The 20,685-nt window shown below is 46.0% G+C and overlaps 1 protein-coding gene across 4 annotated transcripts in view; it reads left to right on the top strand.

Annotated features, from left to right (window-relative positions):
- Positions 1-20,685, top strand: part of SNX16 (sorting nexin 16) — a 63,063-nt gene that overhangs the window by 32,992 nt on the left and 9,386 nt on the right. For all 4 annotated transcript variants that reach the window (XR_011314115.1, XR_011314116.1, XM_069731538.1 and 1 more), the window contains exons 5-7: positions 10,852-10,921; positions 11,102-11,238; positions 18,484-18,600. Coding sequence is in view for 2 of the 4 variants with exons in the window: in XM_069731538.1 (XP_069587639.1) it covers positions 10,852-10,921; positions 11,102-11,238; positions 18,484-18,600 (324 nt within the window). In the remaining 2 variants the exon portion in view is untranslated. The remainder of the gene's footprint in view (positions 1-10,851; positions 10,922-11,101; positions 11,239-18,483; positions 18,601-20,685) is intronic.

Below are 20,685 nucleotides of genomic sequence, written 5' to 3'. Positions count from 1 at the left end.
TGTCACGAGAAAACAGTGTTAGAATCACTGGGATCCGTTGAAGCGTTCCAGAGTTATAACCTCATAAAGGGACAGTGGTCAGAATTGTAAAAATTGGCCCGGTCATTAACGTGCAAACCACCCTTGGGGGTAAAGGGGTTAAATCACCCCCCTTTCGCCCTATTCAAAATAAAACAATTTAAAAAAAAAAAATCAAACCTACATATATTTGGTATCACTGCATTCAGAATCACCTGATCTATCATTAAAAAAAGGATTAACCTGATCGCTAAACGGTGTAGCGAGAAAAAAGTCAAATGCCAGAATTACGGTTTTTTTTTTGTCACCGCGACATTGCATTAAAATGCAATAGCGGGCGATCAAAAGATTGTATCTGCACAAAAATGGTATCATTAAAAACGTCAGCTCGGCACGCAAAAAATAAGCCCTTACCCAATCCCAGATTCCAAAAAATGGAGACGTTACGGGTAATGGAATATTGCAAAATATATATATTGGGTTGTTTTTTTTTTTTAGCAAAGTTTGGATTTTTTTTTCACCACTTAGATAAAAAAGAACCTAGATATGTTCGGTGTCTATGAACTCGTAATGACCTGGAGAATCATAATATCAGGTCAGTTTTAGCATTTAGTACACCTGGCAAAAAAGCCAAACAAAACACAAGTGTGGGATTGCACTTTTTTTTTTGCAATTTCACTGTATTTGGATTTTTTCCCCTTTTTCTAGTACACAACATGGTGTCGTTCAAAAGGACAGCTCGTCCCGCAAAAAATAAGCCCTCGCATGGCGATATTGACGGAAAAATAAAAATGTTATAGCTCTGGGAAGGAGGGGAGCGAAAAGCAAAAACACAAAACTGAAAAAAGCTCCGGTCATTAAAGGGAACCTGTCACCCCGTTTTTTGAGATTGAGCTATAAATACTGTTAAATAGGGCCTGCGCTGTGTGTTCCTATAGTGTATGTAGTGTACCCCGATTCCCCATGTATGCTGAGAAATAACTTACCAAAGTCGCCGTTTTCGCCTGTCAATCAGGCTGGTCAGGTCGGGAGGGCGTGGTGACAGCGGTGGTTCTTCCTCAGCTTTACGTTGGTGGCGTAGTGGTGAAGACACAGCGCGCGATCTGCGCTGTAATCCCTTGCATCGGTGGGGGCGGCCATCTTCCTGGGGCCGCGCGTGCGCAGATCGAGTGCTCTGCTGCACGGGGCTTCAGGAAAATGGCCGCGGGATGCCGCGCGTGCGCATTAGAGATCGCGGCGGCCATTTTCCCAAAGCCGAGATGCAAACTCGGCTTTGGGAAAATGGCCGCCGCGATCTCTAATGCGCACGCGCGGCATCCCGCGGCCATTTTCCTGAAGCCCCGTGCAGCAGAGCACTCGATCTGCGCACGCGCGGCCCCAGGAAGATGGCCGCCCCCACCGATGCAAGGGATTACAGCGCAGATCGCGCGCTGTGTCTTCACCACTACGCCACTACGCCACCAACGTAAAGCTGAGGAAGAACCACCGATGTCACCACGCCCTCCCGACCTGACCAGCCTGATTGACAGGCGAAAACGGCGACTTTGGTAAGTTATTTCTCAGCATACATGGGGAATCGGGGTACACTACATACACTATAGGAACACACAGCGCAGGCCCTATTTAACAGTATTTATAGCTCAATCTCAAAAAACGGGGTGACAGGTTCCCTTTAAGGGGTTAAGGATGGATATTATGATATATTAGGTGGCAAGTGAGCAGCCAGTTCCTAGAGGTGGTGTGCTAGAAGCATGAAACATTGGCAAATGACATTAGGTTGTGTGGTTTGAGTTACTGTTACTGGAAAAAATGCTGCAATACCCCCCACACACATAAACACCAACACACCCATCATGGAGAAAAAGTGGATAAAATATAAAAAGCCATCAAAAACACTATGTGTGAACAAGCTTTTACTGTAACATAAATGGTTTACAAAGCTATTATTGGAAATAAAGTGTCAAAAACAAATACAATGCAGTTTGTGTGTGGCCCCAGACTGGTCAGAGTGGCCCTGCTCCCCCACCTAATGTGTGTGGGCGTCAGATGGAGCACCGGTTGGGTACAAGAAAACACGCCCTGTGTAGGGTTACCAGAAAATAAAATCTACTGATAATCTGGGAGTATTGAGGCCCCGGACAATGATCGTGTCATGTAATGGTTGTCATCTTGCTGAGAATGTTTTCTCAAGTCGTCTCCTTTCTAGCTGTGATCCAGACAGACCTTCATATTTGGAGCATTGCCCCCATCAGCAGACGGTGAAGGAGTTCACTGGGAAATGTCTGGGGGTGGAGAACGTCGCCCAGCGGTCCTGGTGCTATAATAGAGCTTTATATTGGGGGAACAGAAGAATAATGGTTCATTCTCCTCTCCCGGCTGTTGTGACTGCGTGGGCTAGCGTCCCTCTCCTGACTGACGAGGAAGGATGCCGTACACTTTGCCAGTGTAGATTGAATAAAATGCAGATTTCTGTGGGAATCGTCTCCCTGAACAATGTGTGTACAGTGTCCTCGCTGTCACATGTGCCGGCCATTCTCCGCATCAGAAAGGCTGGAGGTCTCCATGACTTGCTGCTGTGGACGGACACCTCACAATTTTATTTTGGGGGGCAGGAATCTGGAAGTTTTATTGCTGGAGCTGCAGAGGAAGCAGGTGGACGCCAAAGAAGTCAGAAGCAGAAGAAGCCGAAAGCGGCTGTGTGACTGCACATTCTCAGCTGTTGTGATGGCAGATGGTGATCCTGGTACAGTTAGGGCAGTGAAAAGTTACGCTAATTCAGCTGTGTTTAACAAAAAAAAATGCTGCATGTGAACGAGTCCTATTACGAGGTTGTTTGGGAGTGTGTGCATGTTAAATGAAGGATGGCACAAGCTGGAAATCAAGTAGTACCAGTCCATTTCTGGCTGCGTTACACTGAATAGTCCTATGACTGCACGGTCTTGTGGCTCTAGCGGTGTACACTAGTGTACCTTTTAAAGATCAAGCATTTTTTTTTCTGTTTTTCTTTTTTTGTGGAATATTCCCATAACCCACGCCTGCTCTCGCTGTTATTACTGACAGCAGGCATAGGCTGATGGGAGCAGTAGTCCCATCAGCCAGAAACCAGTGACCGGAGGTAAACTTTTTACCACCGATCACATCTGCAGGCTCGTGCTTTGATTTGACAACATGGGAACCGCAGCTGTCTGACCGCCGGTAATGATTTTACCGCTGATCAGTAGCCGTGTTTTGCATGAACATGAAAGCGTGAGAAATGCCAGGTGCTCAGGGGGCCGAACCCAAACAGTAACCTGGACTTCCTGGTGAAGTCCTTGTTTGGTGTCCGTGCCCGATCAGTAGGTGTTCAGTACTGACGTCGAACTTTACTGTTCGGGTTCACTTATTTCTAGTCTCCAGTCTTGAGCTTAATGCGCAAGGCTGTACCCCAAGATCAGACAACAGAGCAGGTGGAGGCGTTGGTCTGCTCCTTTCACCCAAATGTACTTTCCAAGTTATCCCCCAAGTACCCTCACTTGTCTTCCCTTCCTTTGAGGTCCATGTGGTCAGACTCTACGTCCCCTTCTCCATGCGAGTGGCGGTGGTGTATCGTCCTCCCGGCCCCTCTCATCAGTTCCTGGATCACTTTGCCACCTGGCTTCCACACTTTCTCTCCTGTGACACCCTCACCCTTATCATGGGTGATTTCAACATCCCCATTGCCTCTCCCCTCTCCCCATCTGCTTCTCACCTTTTATCTCTATCCTCCTCTTTCGGCCTCTCGCAGCATACTAACTCTCCAACACATGAAGATGGAAACTCCCTTGACTTGGTCTTCTCCCGGCTTTGCTCAGTGGATGATTTCACAAACTCCCCTCTCCCACTCTCTGACCACAACCTTCTTTCATTCTCTATCAAGAACTGCCATCCCGCTCAGGTCACCCCCACTTTCCACACTTATAGAAACATACAGGCCATTAACACCCAGAAACTTATGAAGAACTTGCAGTCCTCATTGGCCCCAATCTTATCCATCTCATGTCCTGATTCTGCTCTGAAGCATTACAATGAAACCCTGCAAAGTGCTCTGGATGAAGCTGCTCCTCCTATACATAAAACAACTCGGCACAGACGGCAACAACCGTGGCACACGCTGCAAACACGTTTCCTGCAGCGGTGCCCCAGGTGCGCAGAACGTCTGTGGAGAAAATCTAATCTACCCGAAGATTTCATCCATTATAAGTTCATGCTAAAAACATACAATTCTGCCCTTCACCTCTCCAAACAAACCTACTTCAACACCCTCATCACCTCCCTGTCCAATAACCCTAAACGTCTCTTTGACACGTTCCAGTCCCTACTCAACCCAAGAGAGCAGGCCCCAACCACGGATCTCCGTGCTGACGATCTGGCCAATTACTTCAAAGAAAAAATTGACCACATTCGACAGGAAATCATCTCCCAATCTCTTCATACCATGCACTGTCCTCCCTCCCCCACTGCATCTAGTTCACTCTCTGACTTTGAAGCAGTTACAGAAGAAGAAGTAAGCAGGCTCCTTGCATCTTCTCGCCCGACCACTTGCACCAGTGACCCCATTCCGTCACATCTCCTCCAGTCCCTTTCCCCGGCTGTCACCTCTCACCTAACAAAAATATTCAACCTTTCCCTCACTTCCGGTATTTTTCCCTCCTCATTTAAGCATGCCATCATACATCCATTACTTAAAAAACCATCCCTCGATCAAAACTGTGCAGCTAATTATAGACCTGTCTCTAATCTTCCCTTCATCTCTAAACTCCTCGAACGCCTGGTCCACTCCCGTCTTACCCGCTATCTCTCAGATAACTCTCTTCTCGACCCTCTTCAATCTGGCTTCCGCTCTTTACACTCTACTGAAACTGCCCTCACTAAAGTCTCAAATGACCTACTAACAGCTAAATCTAATGGTCACTACTCCATGCTAATCCTCTTGGATCTCTCTGCAGCATTCGATACTGTGGATCATCAGCTCCTCCTCACTATGCTCCGCTCCATCGGCCTCAAGGACACCGTTCTCTCCTGGTTCTCCTCCTATCTCTCTGACCGATCCTTCACTGTATGTTTTGCTGGTTCCTCCTCCTCTCACCTTCCCCTTACTGTTGGCGTTCCTCAAGGATCAGTCCTAGGCCCCCTCCTCTTCTCGTTGTATACTGCCCCTATTGGACAAATAATCAGTAGATTTGGTTTCCAGTACCATCTCTATGCTGACGACACCCAATTATACACCTCTTCTCCTGTTGTCACGCCGACCTTTTTAGTAAACACCAGTGATTGTCTTACCGCTGTCTCTAACTTCTGAAACTAAACCTGTCTAAAACTGAACTCCTCGTGTTCTCTCCCTCTACTAAGCTACCTTTGCCTGACATTGCCATCTCCGTGTGCGGTTCCACCATTACTCCAAAGCAACATGCCCGCTGCCTTGGGGTCATCCTTGATTCTGACCTTTCATTCACCCCCCACATCCGATCACTGGCTCGCTCTTCTTACCTGCATCTCAAAAACATTTCTAGAATTCGCCCTTTTCTTACTTTCGACTCTGCAAAAACTTTTACTGTTTCACTTATTCATTCTCGTCTGGACTATTGTAACTCTCTACTAATCGGCCTCCCTCTGACCAAACTTTCCCCGCTCCAATCTGTCCTGAATGCTGCTGCCAGGATCATATTCCTCAACAACCGTTACACCGATGCCTCTACCTTGTGCCAGTCATTACACTGGCTACCCATCCACTCAAGAATCCAGTACAAAACTACTACCCTCATCCACAAAGCACTCCATGGCTCTGCACCACCCTACATCTCCTCTCTGGTCTCAGTCTACCACCCTACCCGTGCCCTCCGCTCCGCTAATGACCTCAGGTTAGCATCCTCAATAATCAGAACCTCCCACTCCCGTCTCCAAGACTTTACACGTGCTGCGCCTATTCTTTGGAATGCACTACCTAGGTTAATACGATTAATCCCCAATCCCCACAGTTTTAAGCGTACCCTAAAAACTCATTTGTTCAAACTGGCCTACCGCCTCAATGCATTAACCTAACGATCCCTGTGTGGCCTATTTATAAAAAAAAAAAAAAAAAACAATCAGGTTCCTCGCATCATGGTCTCATTCACTTTATGCAGTTAATAGCCCTCTGTGTCTGTACTGCTACATACTAAGGCTGATAACTGGTTCATGCAGCTTTACATGAACACCCGAGCCTTACACTATGGCCGGTCCGAATAACTAAAGCAATTGTTACCATCCACCTTTCGTGTCTCCCCTTTTCCTCATAGTCTGTAAGCTTGCGAGCAGGGCCCTCATTCCTCCTGGTATCTGTTTTGAACTGTATTTCTGTTATGCTGTAATGTCTATTGTCTGTACAAGTCCCCTCTATAATTTGTAAAGCGCTGCGGAATATGTTGGCGCTATATAAATAAAAATTATTATTATTATTATAAGGCTGTTGGCACATAATAGCCCTGTAAAAACACCATACAGCACTTAAGGGGTGTAGGAACACTGCAGAAAAATTTTCTCGTTTTGTTTTTATCTTAGGATCTGCTTGTTAAATGGCCACAGTGTGAATTTACAACTATGTATTGCACTTACACCAACATGTGCTTTGGCTCAATTTTTTTTTTGTTTAGTTTTTGCTCTTTGTACACACATCGGTGTGGCTCCCCATCTATGGTAATTTTGTTTATATAGCTTCCCAAGGCAGGTGTGAGAAGAGTTGGGACCCAGGTCCTGCCCTTATCTATTTTTGGGCTTGCTGACACAGTAGAGGTGAACTACAAGAGTTATCCACTGTCCAGATTTGGTATATCTTGTAGTGGTGAGATGGCTTTGAAGGGTTTGTTTGTTTTTTATCAAAACAGTGTTAAGTAAGTACTCAAAGTTATTTACATGTGCTATTGCTATTCATTTACTTACTAGAGGGTGTTTGCTCATTTTGTTGTTCTCTTGGGTTCAGCACTTAAGGGCCTTCTCTCTTTGTCATCTGACGCCCTTATTATGCAAGGATGCAATTTGTATGGTCGCCACTGCAATAACACAAATACTTTTTCGCTCCTAATTTGAAAACAGATGAATGTGGTTGCCTGCAGCTGCCACTAGATGGCATGTACGAGTTTAGTGCAATTAGTCTAGTGAGTTAGGTGTACAGCCAGCTCCTATGTGCCCCCTGCCACGTTCTGTAAGTGTACGGTGAGCTCCTATGTGCCCCCTGCCAGATTCTGTAAGTGTACGGTGAGCTCCTGTGTGCCCCCTGCCACATTCTGTAAGTGTACGGTGAGCTCCTGTGTGCCCCCTGCCACATTCTGTAAGTGTACGGTGAGCTCCTATGTGCCCCCTGCCACATTCTGTAAGTGTACGGTGAGCTCCTATGTGCCCCCTGCTACATTCTGTAAGTGTACGGTGAGCTCCTATGTGCCCCCTGCCAGATTCTGTAAGTGTACGGTGAGCTCCTATGTGCCCCCTGCCAGATTCTGTAAGTGTACGGTGAGCTCCTGTGTGCCCCCTGCCAGATTCTGTAAGTGTACGGTGAGCTCCTATGTACCCCCTGCCAGATTCTGTAAGTGTACGGTGAGCTCCTGTGTGCCCCCTGCCACGTTCTGTAAGTGTACGGTGAGCTCCTATGTGCCCCCTGCCACATTCTGTAAGTGTACGGTGAGCTCCTGTGTGCCCCCTGCCACATTCTGTAAGTGTACGGTGAGCTCCTGTGTGCCCCCTGCCACATTCTGTAAGTGTACGGTGAGCTCCTATGTACTCCCTGCCAGATTCTGTAAGTGTACGGTGAGCTCCTATGTACTCCCTGCCAGATTCTGTAAGTGTACGGTGAGCTCCTATGTACTCCCTGCCAGATTCTGTAAGTGTACGGTGAGCTCCTATGTACCCCCTGCCAGATTCTGTAAGTGTACGGTGAGCTCCTGTGTGTCCCCTGCCACGTTCTGTAAGTGTACGGTGAGCTCCTGTGTGCCCCCTGCCACATTCTGTAAGTGTACGGTGAGCTCCTGTGTGTCCCCTGCCACATTCTGTAAGTGTACGGTGAGCTCCTGTGTGCCCCCTGCCACATTCTGTAAGTGTACGGTGAGCTCCTGTGTGCCCCCTGCCACATTCTGTAAGTGTACGGTGAGCTCCTGTGTGCCCCCTGCCACATTCTGTAAGTGTACGGTGAGCTCCTGTGTGTCCCCTGCCACGTTCTGTAAGTGTACGGTGAGCTCCTATGCACTCCCTGCCACATTCTGTAAGTGTACGGTGAGCTCCTGTGTGCCCCCTGCCACATTCTGTAAGTGTACGGTGAGCTCCTGTGTGCCCCCTGCCACATTCTGTAAGTGTACGGTGAGCTCCTGTGTGTCCCCTGCCACGTTCTGTAAGTGTACGGTGAGCTCCTATGCACTCCCTGCCACATTCTGTAAGTGTACGGTGAGCTCCTGTGTGCCCCCTGCCACATTCTGTAAGTGTACGGTGAGCTCCTGTGTGCCCCCTGCCACATTCTGTAAGTGTACGGTGAGCTCCTGTGTGTCCCCTGCCACATTCTGTAAGTGTACGGTGAGCTCCTGTGTGCCCCCTGCCACATTCTGTAAGTGTACGGTGAGCTCCTGTGTGCCCCCTGCCACATTCTGTAAGTGTACGGTGAGCTCCTGTGTGTCCCCTGCCACATTCTGTAAGTGTACGGTGAGCTCCTGTGTGCCCCCTGCCACATTCTGTAAGTGTACGGTGAGCTCCTGTGTGCCCCCTGCCACATTCTGTAAGTGTACGGTGAGCTCCTGTGTGCCCCCTGCCACATTCTGTAAGTGTACGGTGAGCTCCTGTGTGTCCCCTGCCACGTTCTGTAAGTGTACGGTGAGCTCCTATGCACTCCCTGCCACATTCTGTAAGTGTACGGTGAGCTCCTGTGTGCCCCCTGCCACATTCTGTAAGTGTACGGTGAGCTCCTGTGTGCCCCCTGCCACATTCTGTAAGTGTACGGTGAGCTCCTGTGTGTCCCCTGCCACGTTCTGTAAGTGTACGGTGAGCTCCTATGCACTCCCTGCCACATTCTGTAAGTGTACGGTGAGCTCCTGTGTGCCCCCTGCCACATTCTGTAAGTGTACGGTGAGCTCCTGTGTGCCCCCTGCCACATTCTGTAAGTGTACGGTGAGCTCCTGTGTGTCCCCTGCCACATTCTGTAAGTGTACGGTGAGCTCCTGTGTGCCCCCTGCCACATTCTGTAAGTGTACGGTGAGCTCCTGTGTGCCCCCTGCCACATTCTGTAAGTGTACGGTGAGCTCCTGTGTGTCCCCTGCCACATTCTGTAAGTGTACGGTGAGCTCCTGTGTGCCCCCTGCCACATTCTGTAAGTGTACGGTGAGCTCCTGTGTGCCCCCTGCCACATTCTGTAAGTGTACGGTGAGCTCCTGTGTGCCCCCTGCCACATTCTGTAAGTGTACGGTGAGCTCCTGTGTGTCCCCTGCCACGTTCTGTAAGTGTACGGTGAGCTCCTATGCACTCCCTGCCACATTCTGTAAGTGTACGGTGAGCTCCTGTGTGCCCCCTGCCACATTCTGTAAGTGTACGGTGAGCTCCTGTGTGCCCCCTGCCACATTCTGTAAGTGTACGGTGAGCTCCTGTGTGTCCCCTGCCACGTTCTGTAAGTGTACGGTGAGCTCCTATGCACTCCCTGCCACATTCTGTAAGTGTACGGTGAGCTCCTGTGTGCCCCCTGCCACATTCTGATCGATCACTCCACCATCTTTTAGGTAATCGGCCCTCAGTGTGAAATTGAAATGGCAGTGGAGGTTTTACAGCCGTGTGACATCGGCGCCATGCTCATACACTGTCCTATTAGACCCTAGTAAGGCAATGAGAACATGCAAACTTCACGCAGGGTCCTAACGCTTCCAGATTACTAACTGTGCAAAATTTTACCCTTTATATTAAGGTCATGTGTGGGTAAAAACGAGCAGGTTTGCAATTTACCCCTTACTAAAAATCGTCTCCGTTCTCAAGAACGGAGCGCTTTTTAATTTATTATTTTATTTATTTTACTCACTTATATAGCGCCATTAATTTCACAGCGCATTACAGACCTCATCAGCAATCTAAATTCCCTATCAGTATGTCTTTGGAGTGTGGGAGGAAACCGAAGTACCAGGAGGAAACCCATACAAACACAGGGAGAACATACAAACTCCTTGCAGATGTTGCCCTTGGTGGGATTTTAACTCCGCACTGCCAGGACTCCAGCACTGCCAGGCTGAAGTGCTAACCACTGAGCCACCAGTGTTCAGATCATTGCTTAAGTTACCGGCCGCCCTGCAGTTTGAGTGGCCGGTCACCTTGGTAATGAGTGTGCGGCACAAGCAGTCTGTTTAGAGCCCTCTTGTGCTGCTCTGAAGCCGGGCAGATCGCTGGATACAACCTTCTTCTGTTCCCTCTGCTATTTTTCCATGATGTGGAAGCAAATTTGTCTTATGCTCTCTCCCTGGCTGCTAGCGTACTTCTGACCAGCATCTGCAACATTGTCTTGCTCAGATTGTTAATCTTCAGGAGTACGCTGCTCCCTGACAACCCAGAAGCCTGAGAATGGGAGCAGTGCACGCCTGAAGATACAACTTGAGAAGACCCCTTTACTGTACAGCAGAGTAAGATCTGTGCTGACAATGGTACCGCAGGGAATACAAGTGTACAACTCGCAGAATTGTGAATGCAGCTCTGGATTCTGATTTCCTATCAGGATTGGTAGATGAGTAATGCTCGGCTCTCTATGTAAATTTTCTCTATATATCAGAGATAAATATATACTTGGAGAACTCTCTGCAGACTTTATTAAAGGGCATATTTTGATTTCAGCGCCCCTGTGAGATTATTTCTGTGTCTGGATGATCCGCCTGGTCCCTTTGATAGCCTGGAAGAGAGCCGGGTGAGTAAATTAAAATCCATATTTAATGTGCTTTCCACTGGCTTCCTGTTTCTATTTTTCTCCATCCTTTGGGACATGTGCGCCTCTCTGCTTTCGTTAGGCGTCCTCTTCAGTCTAGTTGTAAAGTTTGACCACGTGCTCGTGTCTATATAACATCTCTGCCTGTCTGTATGTGTCCAGGCTTTTTGTGAGACTTTAGAAGAAACAAATTACAGACTTCAAAGGGATCTTGCCGAGAAGCAAAAGGAGCTTGAAGCCTTGAAGATGCTGTTAAATGAAAAGCAATTGCACATACAGATGCTGGAGAGCCGGGTCCAGTGAGTCTTATCTTATTAACAAGTTTTTGCTTTTTTTACCATAAGGTCTGGGAAATGTCACTGCTACTAGAAATATAAAAATGCATTGTTAGTTTTACATTTTTTTTTTTTCACTAGTGTGCTGCAGGCGTAAGATGGCGTAATGTGAAAAAACGTACACTCTGCATCTAAGTATCACTGGAATAATGGTCCCGGCAAAAGATCTGGGACCATCGTGATCTCAGACCAGGGATCGGATAAGGGCTACAATTGAGTCCATGCATTTAAATCAGGGATGGGGAACCTCAGGCCCCAGGGCCATTTACGGCCCTTGATGACTTTTTATCAGGCCCCCGAGCAGATTCTCAGGGACCGCATTCTTGGGCAGGGAGGTGTATTTTGATTACAACCAGCTCATTAATTTCTTCTTGCGCTGTTAGCACACATGCAGTGCTCACTACTGAACACTGAAGGGCATGCAATGAAAGATTACGTCCTGAAACCAGCGCCAGAGTCGGGATGTACTTTCTGGGCGAGTTTTATGCGGCCCCCGATGGATGGTATAAGGGTATGTGCACACGTCAGGATTTTCTAGCAGAAATTTCCTGACACAAACCGGACATTTCTGCCAGAAATCCGCATGTGGTTTTTTTTTTGACGCGTTTTCTCCCAAATGCACAGAATAGCGGGAAAAACGCAAAAAAAAACGCAAAATTAATGAACATGCTGCTTTTTTTACCGCAATGCGTTTTTTTGTGGAAATGTGCACACAAATTGCAGAATTCATTCTAAATGATAGGATGCATATGTCCGCAGTTTGTAATGCATTTTTATCGCATTTTTATAAAAAAAAAAATGAAAAAAAACTGAACGTGCGCACATACCCTTAATATCCAAATGGCCCTTGAGAGAAACATTCCCCACCCCCAGAGGTGTAGCTATGGTTTTGGTTCAGGGGGTGGGGGCGAAGCTTCTGAGTGGGCCCCTAACCAGGTAACCTTGATCACAACACGGTGACGCTCCCTAAGGGTAAGTTCACACAGGACTTTTTTGCTGCTTTTTTTAATGCTAATTTAGGTGCGTATTTGGTGCGTTTTTCTGGTCCTTTTTTTCCCTCTTTTTCCGGGCTAATGTCCTTGGATCTTCAGCAGCAAAAAACGCAGCAAATAATGATACCTGCGTTTTTGCTGAGTTTTTTTCAACACCCATTCAAGTCAATGGGTGAAAAAACGCAGCAAAAACGCTGAAAGAAGTGACAGCAGCAAAGCACAAAATACTGATCAAACAAAAAACCAATGTGTGTGCATGAGATTTCTGAAATCTCATAGGCTTTGCTGGTACTGTAGAAAGCAGCTGAAAATTAGCATAAAATACGCAGCAAAAAAGTCCTATGTGAACTTACCTAATAGTGGAGGAGAACCTCAGCAGATGACCGCGCTGTTACCGAAGATAATCTCTATATAAAGAGCAACATGGATATTATCAGTGGTAGATACCAGCCCATAATAACAGATCAAAGTACAATTACAGATGGTAACGTACAGCTGGCGTTCCTTCTGATGGAATCGTCTACTTTTCTGGTCTTATCCATCTGGCCCAGACCGACATGACAACTTCTTCCAGCCAGGACTCTGCTGCAGAGAATACAACAAAGACACATTTCACTTCTCATATTTTCAGCCCCATCACCATCTATTCCCAACCTGCACAAACTCCTCATCATAATGGTATCCTAATGCTGCTGCCGTATGTGTCCCTATTACTGCACCTGCTGTGTGGTTCTCTGTGCCCTCTAAATTCTAAAGCAACTCTCTATAATATAGTAAGAAAATAGCAGCACAAGTCTTCCAGTAAAATACCACACAAGTCTTCCAGTAAAAAAAACCTTTGTCCTTTATTTTAACAACATGCCGTGGACATGGTTACAGAGGGCAGGATAATTGCAAGACGAACTGGTTAGGTTAATGTACTATGGCCGTTTCGCGTGGTATACGCTTCAACGGGTCCACGGATTTATGGACTCTCTATAATATAGTAATGCCAGGTGCAAGTGTCCTAGAAAACAGTGCCCACATTTTGCTCCCTAGAAAGTACTAGTGCCCTGTGTGCCCCTTTAATAGTCACAGTAACGGGTGTTCCCCTTCAACAAGTGCCCACTTAACATTGAATAATGTCCTGAGTCTCCCCCCTGTACATCTCCCCTATACACAGCATGATGCTCTCTTACACATAACATGATGCCTCCTCACTGTAATGTACTCCCACACAGTATACTGACCCCTTAGTAGCCCCCCAAACTGATGGCCCCAACACTGTGTGATGGCCCCTTCACTGTAATCTCCACACTGTATGATGGCCCCCTAGATAGCCTCCATATAGTATAATGTGCCAGATAGTCCTCAATATAGTATAATACATTCCCCGTAGGCATGTATAGTATAATGCTCTCCCCATAGGCCTGTATAGTATAATACACCCGCCATAGGCCTGGATAGTATATTACACTCCCCATAGGCCTGTACAGTATAATGCACCCCCATTAGACAGCCTGTATAGTATTATGCACCCCCATTAGGCAGCCAGTACAATATAATGCACCCCCATTAGGCAGCCAGTGCAATATAATGCACCCCCATTTGGCAGCCTGTTTAGTATAATGCACCCCCATTAGGCAGCCAGTACAATATAATGCACCCTCATTAGGCAGCCAGTACAATATAATGCACCCCCATTTGGCAGCCTGTATAGTATAATGCACCCCCATTAGGCAGCCAGTACAATATAATGCACCCTCATTAGGCAGTCTGTATAGTATAATGCACCCCCATTAGACAGCCTGTATAGTATTATGCACCCCCATTAGGCAGCCAGTACAATATAATGCACCCCCATTAGGCAGCCAGTGCAATATAATGCACCCCCATTTGGCAGCCTGTTTAGTATAATGCACCCCCATTAGGCAGCCTGTACAGTATAATGCACCCCCATTAGGCAGCCTGTATAATATAATGCACCCCCATTAGGCAGCCTGTATAATATAATGCACCCCCATTAGGCAGCCTGTATAATATAATGCACCCCCATTAGGCAGCCTGTATAATATAATGCACCCCCATTAGGCAGCCTGTATAATACAGTATAATGCACCCCCATTAGGCAGCCTGTATAATACAGTATAATGCACCCCCATTAGGCAGCCTGTATAATACAGTATAATGCACCCCCATTAGGCAGCCTGTATAATATAATGTACCTGATTTAAAAAAATCCCATACTCCACTTTCTTCCTCGTTCCCGCGGTTGAGCGCCGAGTACTGACGTCATCGTGCCCCCTGTCTGTGTCGGCGTCGGTGACGCCAGACGCTGACATGGGGATGATGAGAGAGGGAGCGTAATGCTCCCTCTCATCAATTCGGTCTGCTGTATCGGCATGCAGCCGATACAGCTGACCCTGCGATGACAGGCGGCTGGCCCACTGCTGGCATCGGGCCCCCCACCGCCTCCTCAGGGGCCCCATAGCGGCCGGGCGGCAGTGCAGGGAGATCGATTCTCCCTGCTCTGCCGCAGAATGTAACTGTGTATCCGCGCGCTGTGCATGCCAATACAGTTACATAGCGTAGCTCCTGGTGGGCTACTTCTGAGCGCGGGGCCCGGGGCAATCCCCCCCCCCCTTCCCTCCGGTAGCTAAGCTACCGTAGTAGGTGTAATAATGTTTGCAAATGCTTCCAATTAGAAATGTAGTATAGTTCTTGGGATTCGCTATATCTTTCCCCATGCTGGGCAATGCAGTAGCTTAGTTAGTGGTTGTAACCATAGATATCTAACTGTCACTATGAGTGGTCGTAACCATGGATACCTAAGCTTTTGCAGTGCCCTGCACATGGGGTAAGCGACATGACAAATCAGAACTATACTACATTTATAATTGGATGTATTTGAAAATAATATTATTACACCTACTACATGATGGGATAGGATCCTAGAGATGGGAATACCCCTTCAATTTTGTAAGAGTCAACTTTTAACCTCTTAACTTCCACTATCAACCTCTGACAGCAGTATTAACAGCATCCTGGAATGGGGGTTTATCATTCTATGCACTCGTTGGATGTTCCGCTGCTTGACCGCCGGGAGCCGATGACTTACTATGACAGCCGAGGGTCTATTGAACACCATTGTTCCTGTCATCAGGGAGTTCCATTAAAGCAGTTGTCTAATAGGACAACCCGTTCTTGAACTAAATGTTTGGCCCCTATAAAATAAAAAAAACCTATACTCCCCTGCGGTGCGGTGTTATGACATGTGGGGCCCGGCGCCCAATCAGCGCTGGCGTCACTGTCTCAGTCTTCATAAGGATTAAGTATGAACAGGAGGAAGCCATGGATCAGCTATACCTGGTGAGCGGGAGTCCGCAAAATACATTAGTTATGACTGTTGGAACTTAAGAAACGGAAAAAATGCGAGCAACAAAAAAAGAAATTGGCCATGTCGGAAAGGGATTCATATATTTTAATATAATAAAATCCGTTGAACTTGATGGACCTTTGTCTTTTTTAAACCTAAGCATAAGTGCCACCAAAATTATCCAACCTCCATTGAAATTCGATTTATTAGCAAAATTTGCAAACTTTCTGCTGTTTTTCAATAAAACACAATCTAAAAAGATCAACGCAACTGATGACTTTTTTTTTTCAAAACTTAATACAAAATGCCACGTTTACTGTCTTCAGCAGTCTCAGAATTAATGAACCCCTTCACGACAAATCTTTCAAATGAGGATAGTCCAAAATTTGTGGCTGAGCTATACTTGGCAGAATTTATAGTGTATACAGTCATGGCCGAAAGTGATAGCACCCTTGAAATTGTTGCAGAGAATTATTGCAATTGCACATGTTTTGTTATGCACATGTTTATTTCCATTGTATGTATTGGAACAACGCAAAAAAGGGAGCAACAAAATGGCAAATTGAACATCATTTCTCACACCATTCGAAAAATAAGCCAGACAAAAGTGTTGGCACTCTCAACCTAATATTTGGTTGCACAATCGCTTCCTATAATCAACAAGCTTCTTACACTTCTCAGCTGGAATTTTGGACTACTCTTCTTTTGCAATCTATTCCAGGTCCATGATATTTGAAGGGTGCATTCTCCCAACAGCAATTTTAAGATCTCCCCATAATTGCTGGCCACTTCAGAACTCTCCAGCGCTTTTCCATTCATTTCTGGGTGTTTTGTGAAGTATGTTTGAGGTCACTGTCCTTCTGGAAGACCTATGTCCTAGGACGCAAACCCACCTTTCTGAGACAAGGTATTACATTGCAACATAAAATCCTTTTTCATTTCATGATGCCTTGGACATGGTCAAGGCGCCCAGTGCCAGAGGCAGCAAAACAACCCCAAAACATCTGTGAACCTCCACCATACTTGACTGTAAGTATTGTATTCTTTTCTTTGTAGGCCTCATTCCGTTTTCGGTAAATAGTAGAATGTGTTTTATCCAATGCCCTATCTTTGTTCTCATCTGTTCACAATTCCAAGAAGGATTTTGGCTTGCTCAGGTACATTTTGGCAAACTGCAGTGTAGCATTTTTATGTCACTGTGTCAGCAGTGGGCCTCTCCTGATTCTCCTGCCATGGCTTTTTACTGATGCACCCTGAGCCTGCAGGATTCATTGCAACCTTTCATCAATTTTTTTTCTCTGCCGTCCACGTCTAGGGAGATTGGCTACAGTGCCATGGGTTGTAAACGTTTTGATTATGTTGCGCGCCATGGACAAAATAACATCAAGATCTCTGGAGATGGGCTTGTAACCTCAGACAGTTCTTCTTCTGGTTCTGTTCTCTGTGCTTAGTGTGGCGCACACACAGACACACAATGCAAAGATTGAGTCAACTTCTTCCCTTTTTATCTGGTTTCAGGTGTGCGTTTCATATTGCTTACACCTGTTACTTGCCACAGGTTAGTTTGAACGAGCATCACATGCTTGAAAAAAGTAGTTTATCCACAATTTTTCAAAAGTGACAACAATTTTGTTCAGACCATTTTTGTTTTTTTGTGTGACTTTTTCGAATTTGGGTTTTTTTTTGTCTGTTTTTTTTGTGTTGTTCCAATATACACAGAGGAAAAAAACATGTATATTTACTATAATTTTCTAGGACAATTTCAAGGGTGCCAACAATTTCGACCATGACTGTATTTTTACAGCAATTTGAGCTTGGAGTGTGCAAAAATGATCATCTATTCCCTGAATATGTGGAACCAACACCAATCTGACTCTCGTCCCATTCTCCCCTGAACACAGGACTCCTACCAGGAGGAGTTGAATAGAGAAGCTGTGCCCTCCTGCTTCATTTTAAGTCTTAGCACTGGAGATCTCCCTGCCGCAAGATTGTAGACAGGTGGCATTGATGGGAGCCGCTTGTCACACATGCGTCCTGGCGCTACATTTGAAGTCCATAGCACTGACAAATGCAGAGAAATGCTGCACTCCACTAACAATGTTACTCCCACACACAATGATTGAGGGAGCAAGGCCCACGCCCGCCTGCCTCTCCTCTTGTCTGACAGCTGTCTTGTGGCTAGGGTAGAATGAGGGAAAAAAGTCAATCTGGTGATCAAGCGGAGCTAGCGCCAATCTATACAGTGGATATATGATCACTTTTTATTTTTTTGTGATGGGACCCTTTTATTATATCTACCTACTATAGGGAGCTGACTTGTGGCTGTTTATGCAGTGAAAGCAATAATAAAACCATTCACCGTAGGTTCTAGAGGTGGCGGTTTTTCATTTTGGCTCTATGCATGGAAGTTGGAGGTATACAAATATGAAAGTTCAACCATTAATATATATTATAGAAATGAATGTGCAGGTAAATTGGGTGAACACATTCATGTAGGCACTGATCGACTGTATACAAGTCCATCAGTATTTGAGTATGTGCACTTTTCAGGTTCTCCCTGACATCCCCGTTAGCTAATAGCGTTCTATAGATTGTACCAAAGTGTTTGTCACATCCTGTTTGATAGAAATGACTGATTTATCTCATTATGATTTAGACACAAGATCCTAAGAGATTTCCTATAGTTTATTTTTTTTTTTTTTTGCTTTTCTCCAAATGTTGTTTAGTTAATAGAATTACATTGGGAATTCTTGTTTTATGCAGTTTTGTAATAATTTTATAGACCGTTTTGTTGCCTTTCTTGGTTTATTCTGAAAATGTTCATATGATTTTGTATTTGTAAAAAAAAAAAAATCCTCGTAGGGAGACGAGCGCAGAAAATGGGAAGATGCGTAGACCGTCTGGAGAAGAGAGCGAGTGCAGCGGAGAGGTGGAGTCCTCCGCCATAGAAGCGGATCAGGCGGCTTCTGCAGACAATGGGTAAGCGTTCAGATGCATATTTAGTGATTCATTGGTTTAGTTTCTGAGAGTTCTTGTAGAAAACGAGCCCCTAAACAGTCCAAAAATCTATTGTTAATGAGAACATTTACCGCCTCATGTAAGGCCTTATTCACATGTCAGCGTTTTGTTTGTTTTTTTTAGAAATAAATGGTACCGGTGTCATCAGTATTTTGGATCAGTGTGTCATCAGTGTATGGTCCATGTGTCAGTTTTTACCTTCAGTCATCAGTGTTTTTCACAGATGGATATATGAATAAATTACAAAGCTTCTCCTGTATTTTTCAATGTTAAATTCAGATGGCACACCTGGAGGCTGACAATATTAATACGCCTTAACACAAACGTTAGCTCTTCCCTAGCAGACTATACCTTGGCTACTAGCACCAGGCCTCCTCAGAGATATCCTTGGTAGCTTTTTAGGAGCTAACCTTTTTATCTTTCTGGAAGCCTCCTGGGTCTTGCATCTCCTGGTGTCTGTTCTTCTTCTATTCCATAGGGCTGCTACTTAGTCTTTTGTCCATATCTTTGGGGAGCTCTTAGCTTTGTACTATATCTAGGAATGCAAGCCTTAGCAGAAGGGTACTACGAGCAGCAATTGCTTGGGCAGTAGCTTTAGAGTTGTCATACTTCTTCTTTCTGCCTCACTGGTATTAGTTTTCCCACCCCAGGGACAGCTTTAGGACATCCCATGGTTCCTGTGTCTCCCAATGACATGACTAAGAAATGAAGATTTTCCTAACACCCATAACAGCATCACCTGAGAGAGAGGATCTGCCCATCAAGGACCAGAAACCTAAAGAATATAATATCGGAACCTCCCCTGCACCAGTTAGTTTCCTGCCTTTGAAGGGGAACCTATACACAAGAGTGTCCAGTGCAGAATAAAGAGAAGAAGACTCCTACACAGGTCCGGACCAATCGCCTAGGAGGGCTTGAGGCCTGCTGAGCTGGTGTGCGGGCCTGGAAGCGCCACAGCGGGCCCATTGTGGTCTTGGCTGGAGTGCAGGTGGAGGCAGCATGTCTGCTGGCCACCGCATTGTTCCTGCCAGTAAATTAAAAAATACTGGCCTTTATTACAAGGGGAAGAGACCTGAAAGGAAGGGTTCACTGCCCTCATCATTAAAGAGGAAATATCCCTTTGAGGAGCAGGAGACAACCCTATGGGGCAAAGCACCAAAAATAGATGGAGCAGTGGCTAAATCATCAAAAAAAATCCTCCTTGTTGTTTTGAAGCTATGTGGCTACTTAAAGATCCCTAAGACAAAAAGGAAGATGGCTACCTAAAAAATAGCTGGGAATCCTCAGCAGGAGCCCTAAAACCTGCTAAAGCTGCGACGTCTACAGCCAGATCCATGATGGTCTGGCTTGGTCAATTGGAAAGTCAGCGAAGGAATAACAAGGGAGGACATCAGCTGATATCCCATTAATGCAGGGAGCAGTGGCATTCCTGGCAGATGCATCAGCAAATTCTGTGAGATTGGTGGCGAGATCGGCAGTTCTCTCAAATGCAGCTCGAAGAGCCATGGGGCTTGAAGGCTGGCATGGTGATATGCAATCAAAATCCAGATTATGTTCCATTCCGTGAGGAGAGTATCTGTTTGGGCCTGCGTTTGATGACATCCTGGACAAAGCTGGGGATAGTAAAAAGTGACTCCCTAATTGGTCCATCCCTTCATACAGGAGGTCCTTTCGAAGTATAAGATATGGTTATAGAAAACCTTTAGAGAGATCAAGTGAAAGGGGAGGACCGTCGAAGGAAAGACAGAGGTTTCTTGTTCAGGGGTCCAGAGAGAATAAGAAGTTTTCCCGGTGATGCCATTCCCCGAGTTGGCTTTCCCTCTTCCTCCCCCTGCCTGGGTGAGAATCTCATTGAGTGGATGGATTCTCAGATTGATAATTGGGTCTAAGACTAAAGTTTTGACTGTTTTCCCCCACAGGCCTTTGTGGGAACAGCCTCACTGAGGTCTGGGGGGAACAGTTAGCCCTGGAAACAAAAGGCCAGGTACTGGTTAAAAAAAAAAAAAAAAAGTCCTTATAGAGGGTGCAATAGAAGAGGGCGAGGGG

This window comes from Ranitomeya imitator, chromosome 6 (assembly GCF_032444005.1).
Source record: "Ranitomeya imitator isolate aRanImi1 chromosome 6, aRanImi1.pri, whole genome shotgun sequence".
In the NCBI taxonomy this organism is placed as follows: domain Eukaryota; kingdom Metazoa; phylum Chordata; class Amphibia; order Anura; family Dendrobatidae; genus Ranitomeya; species Ranitomeya imitator.
This window is presented reverse-complemented; position numbering and strand designations above follow the sequence as displayed.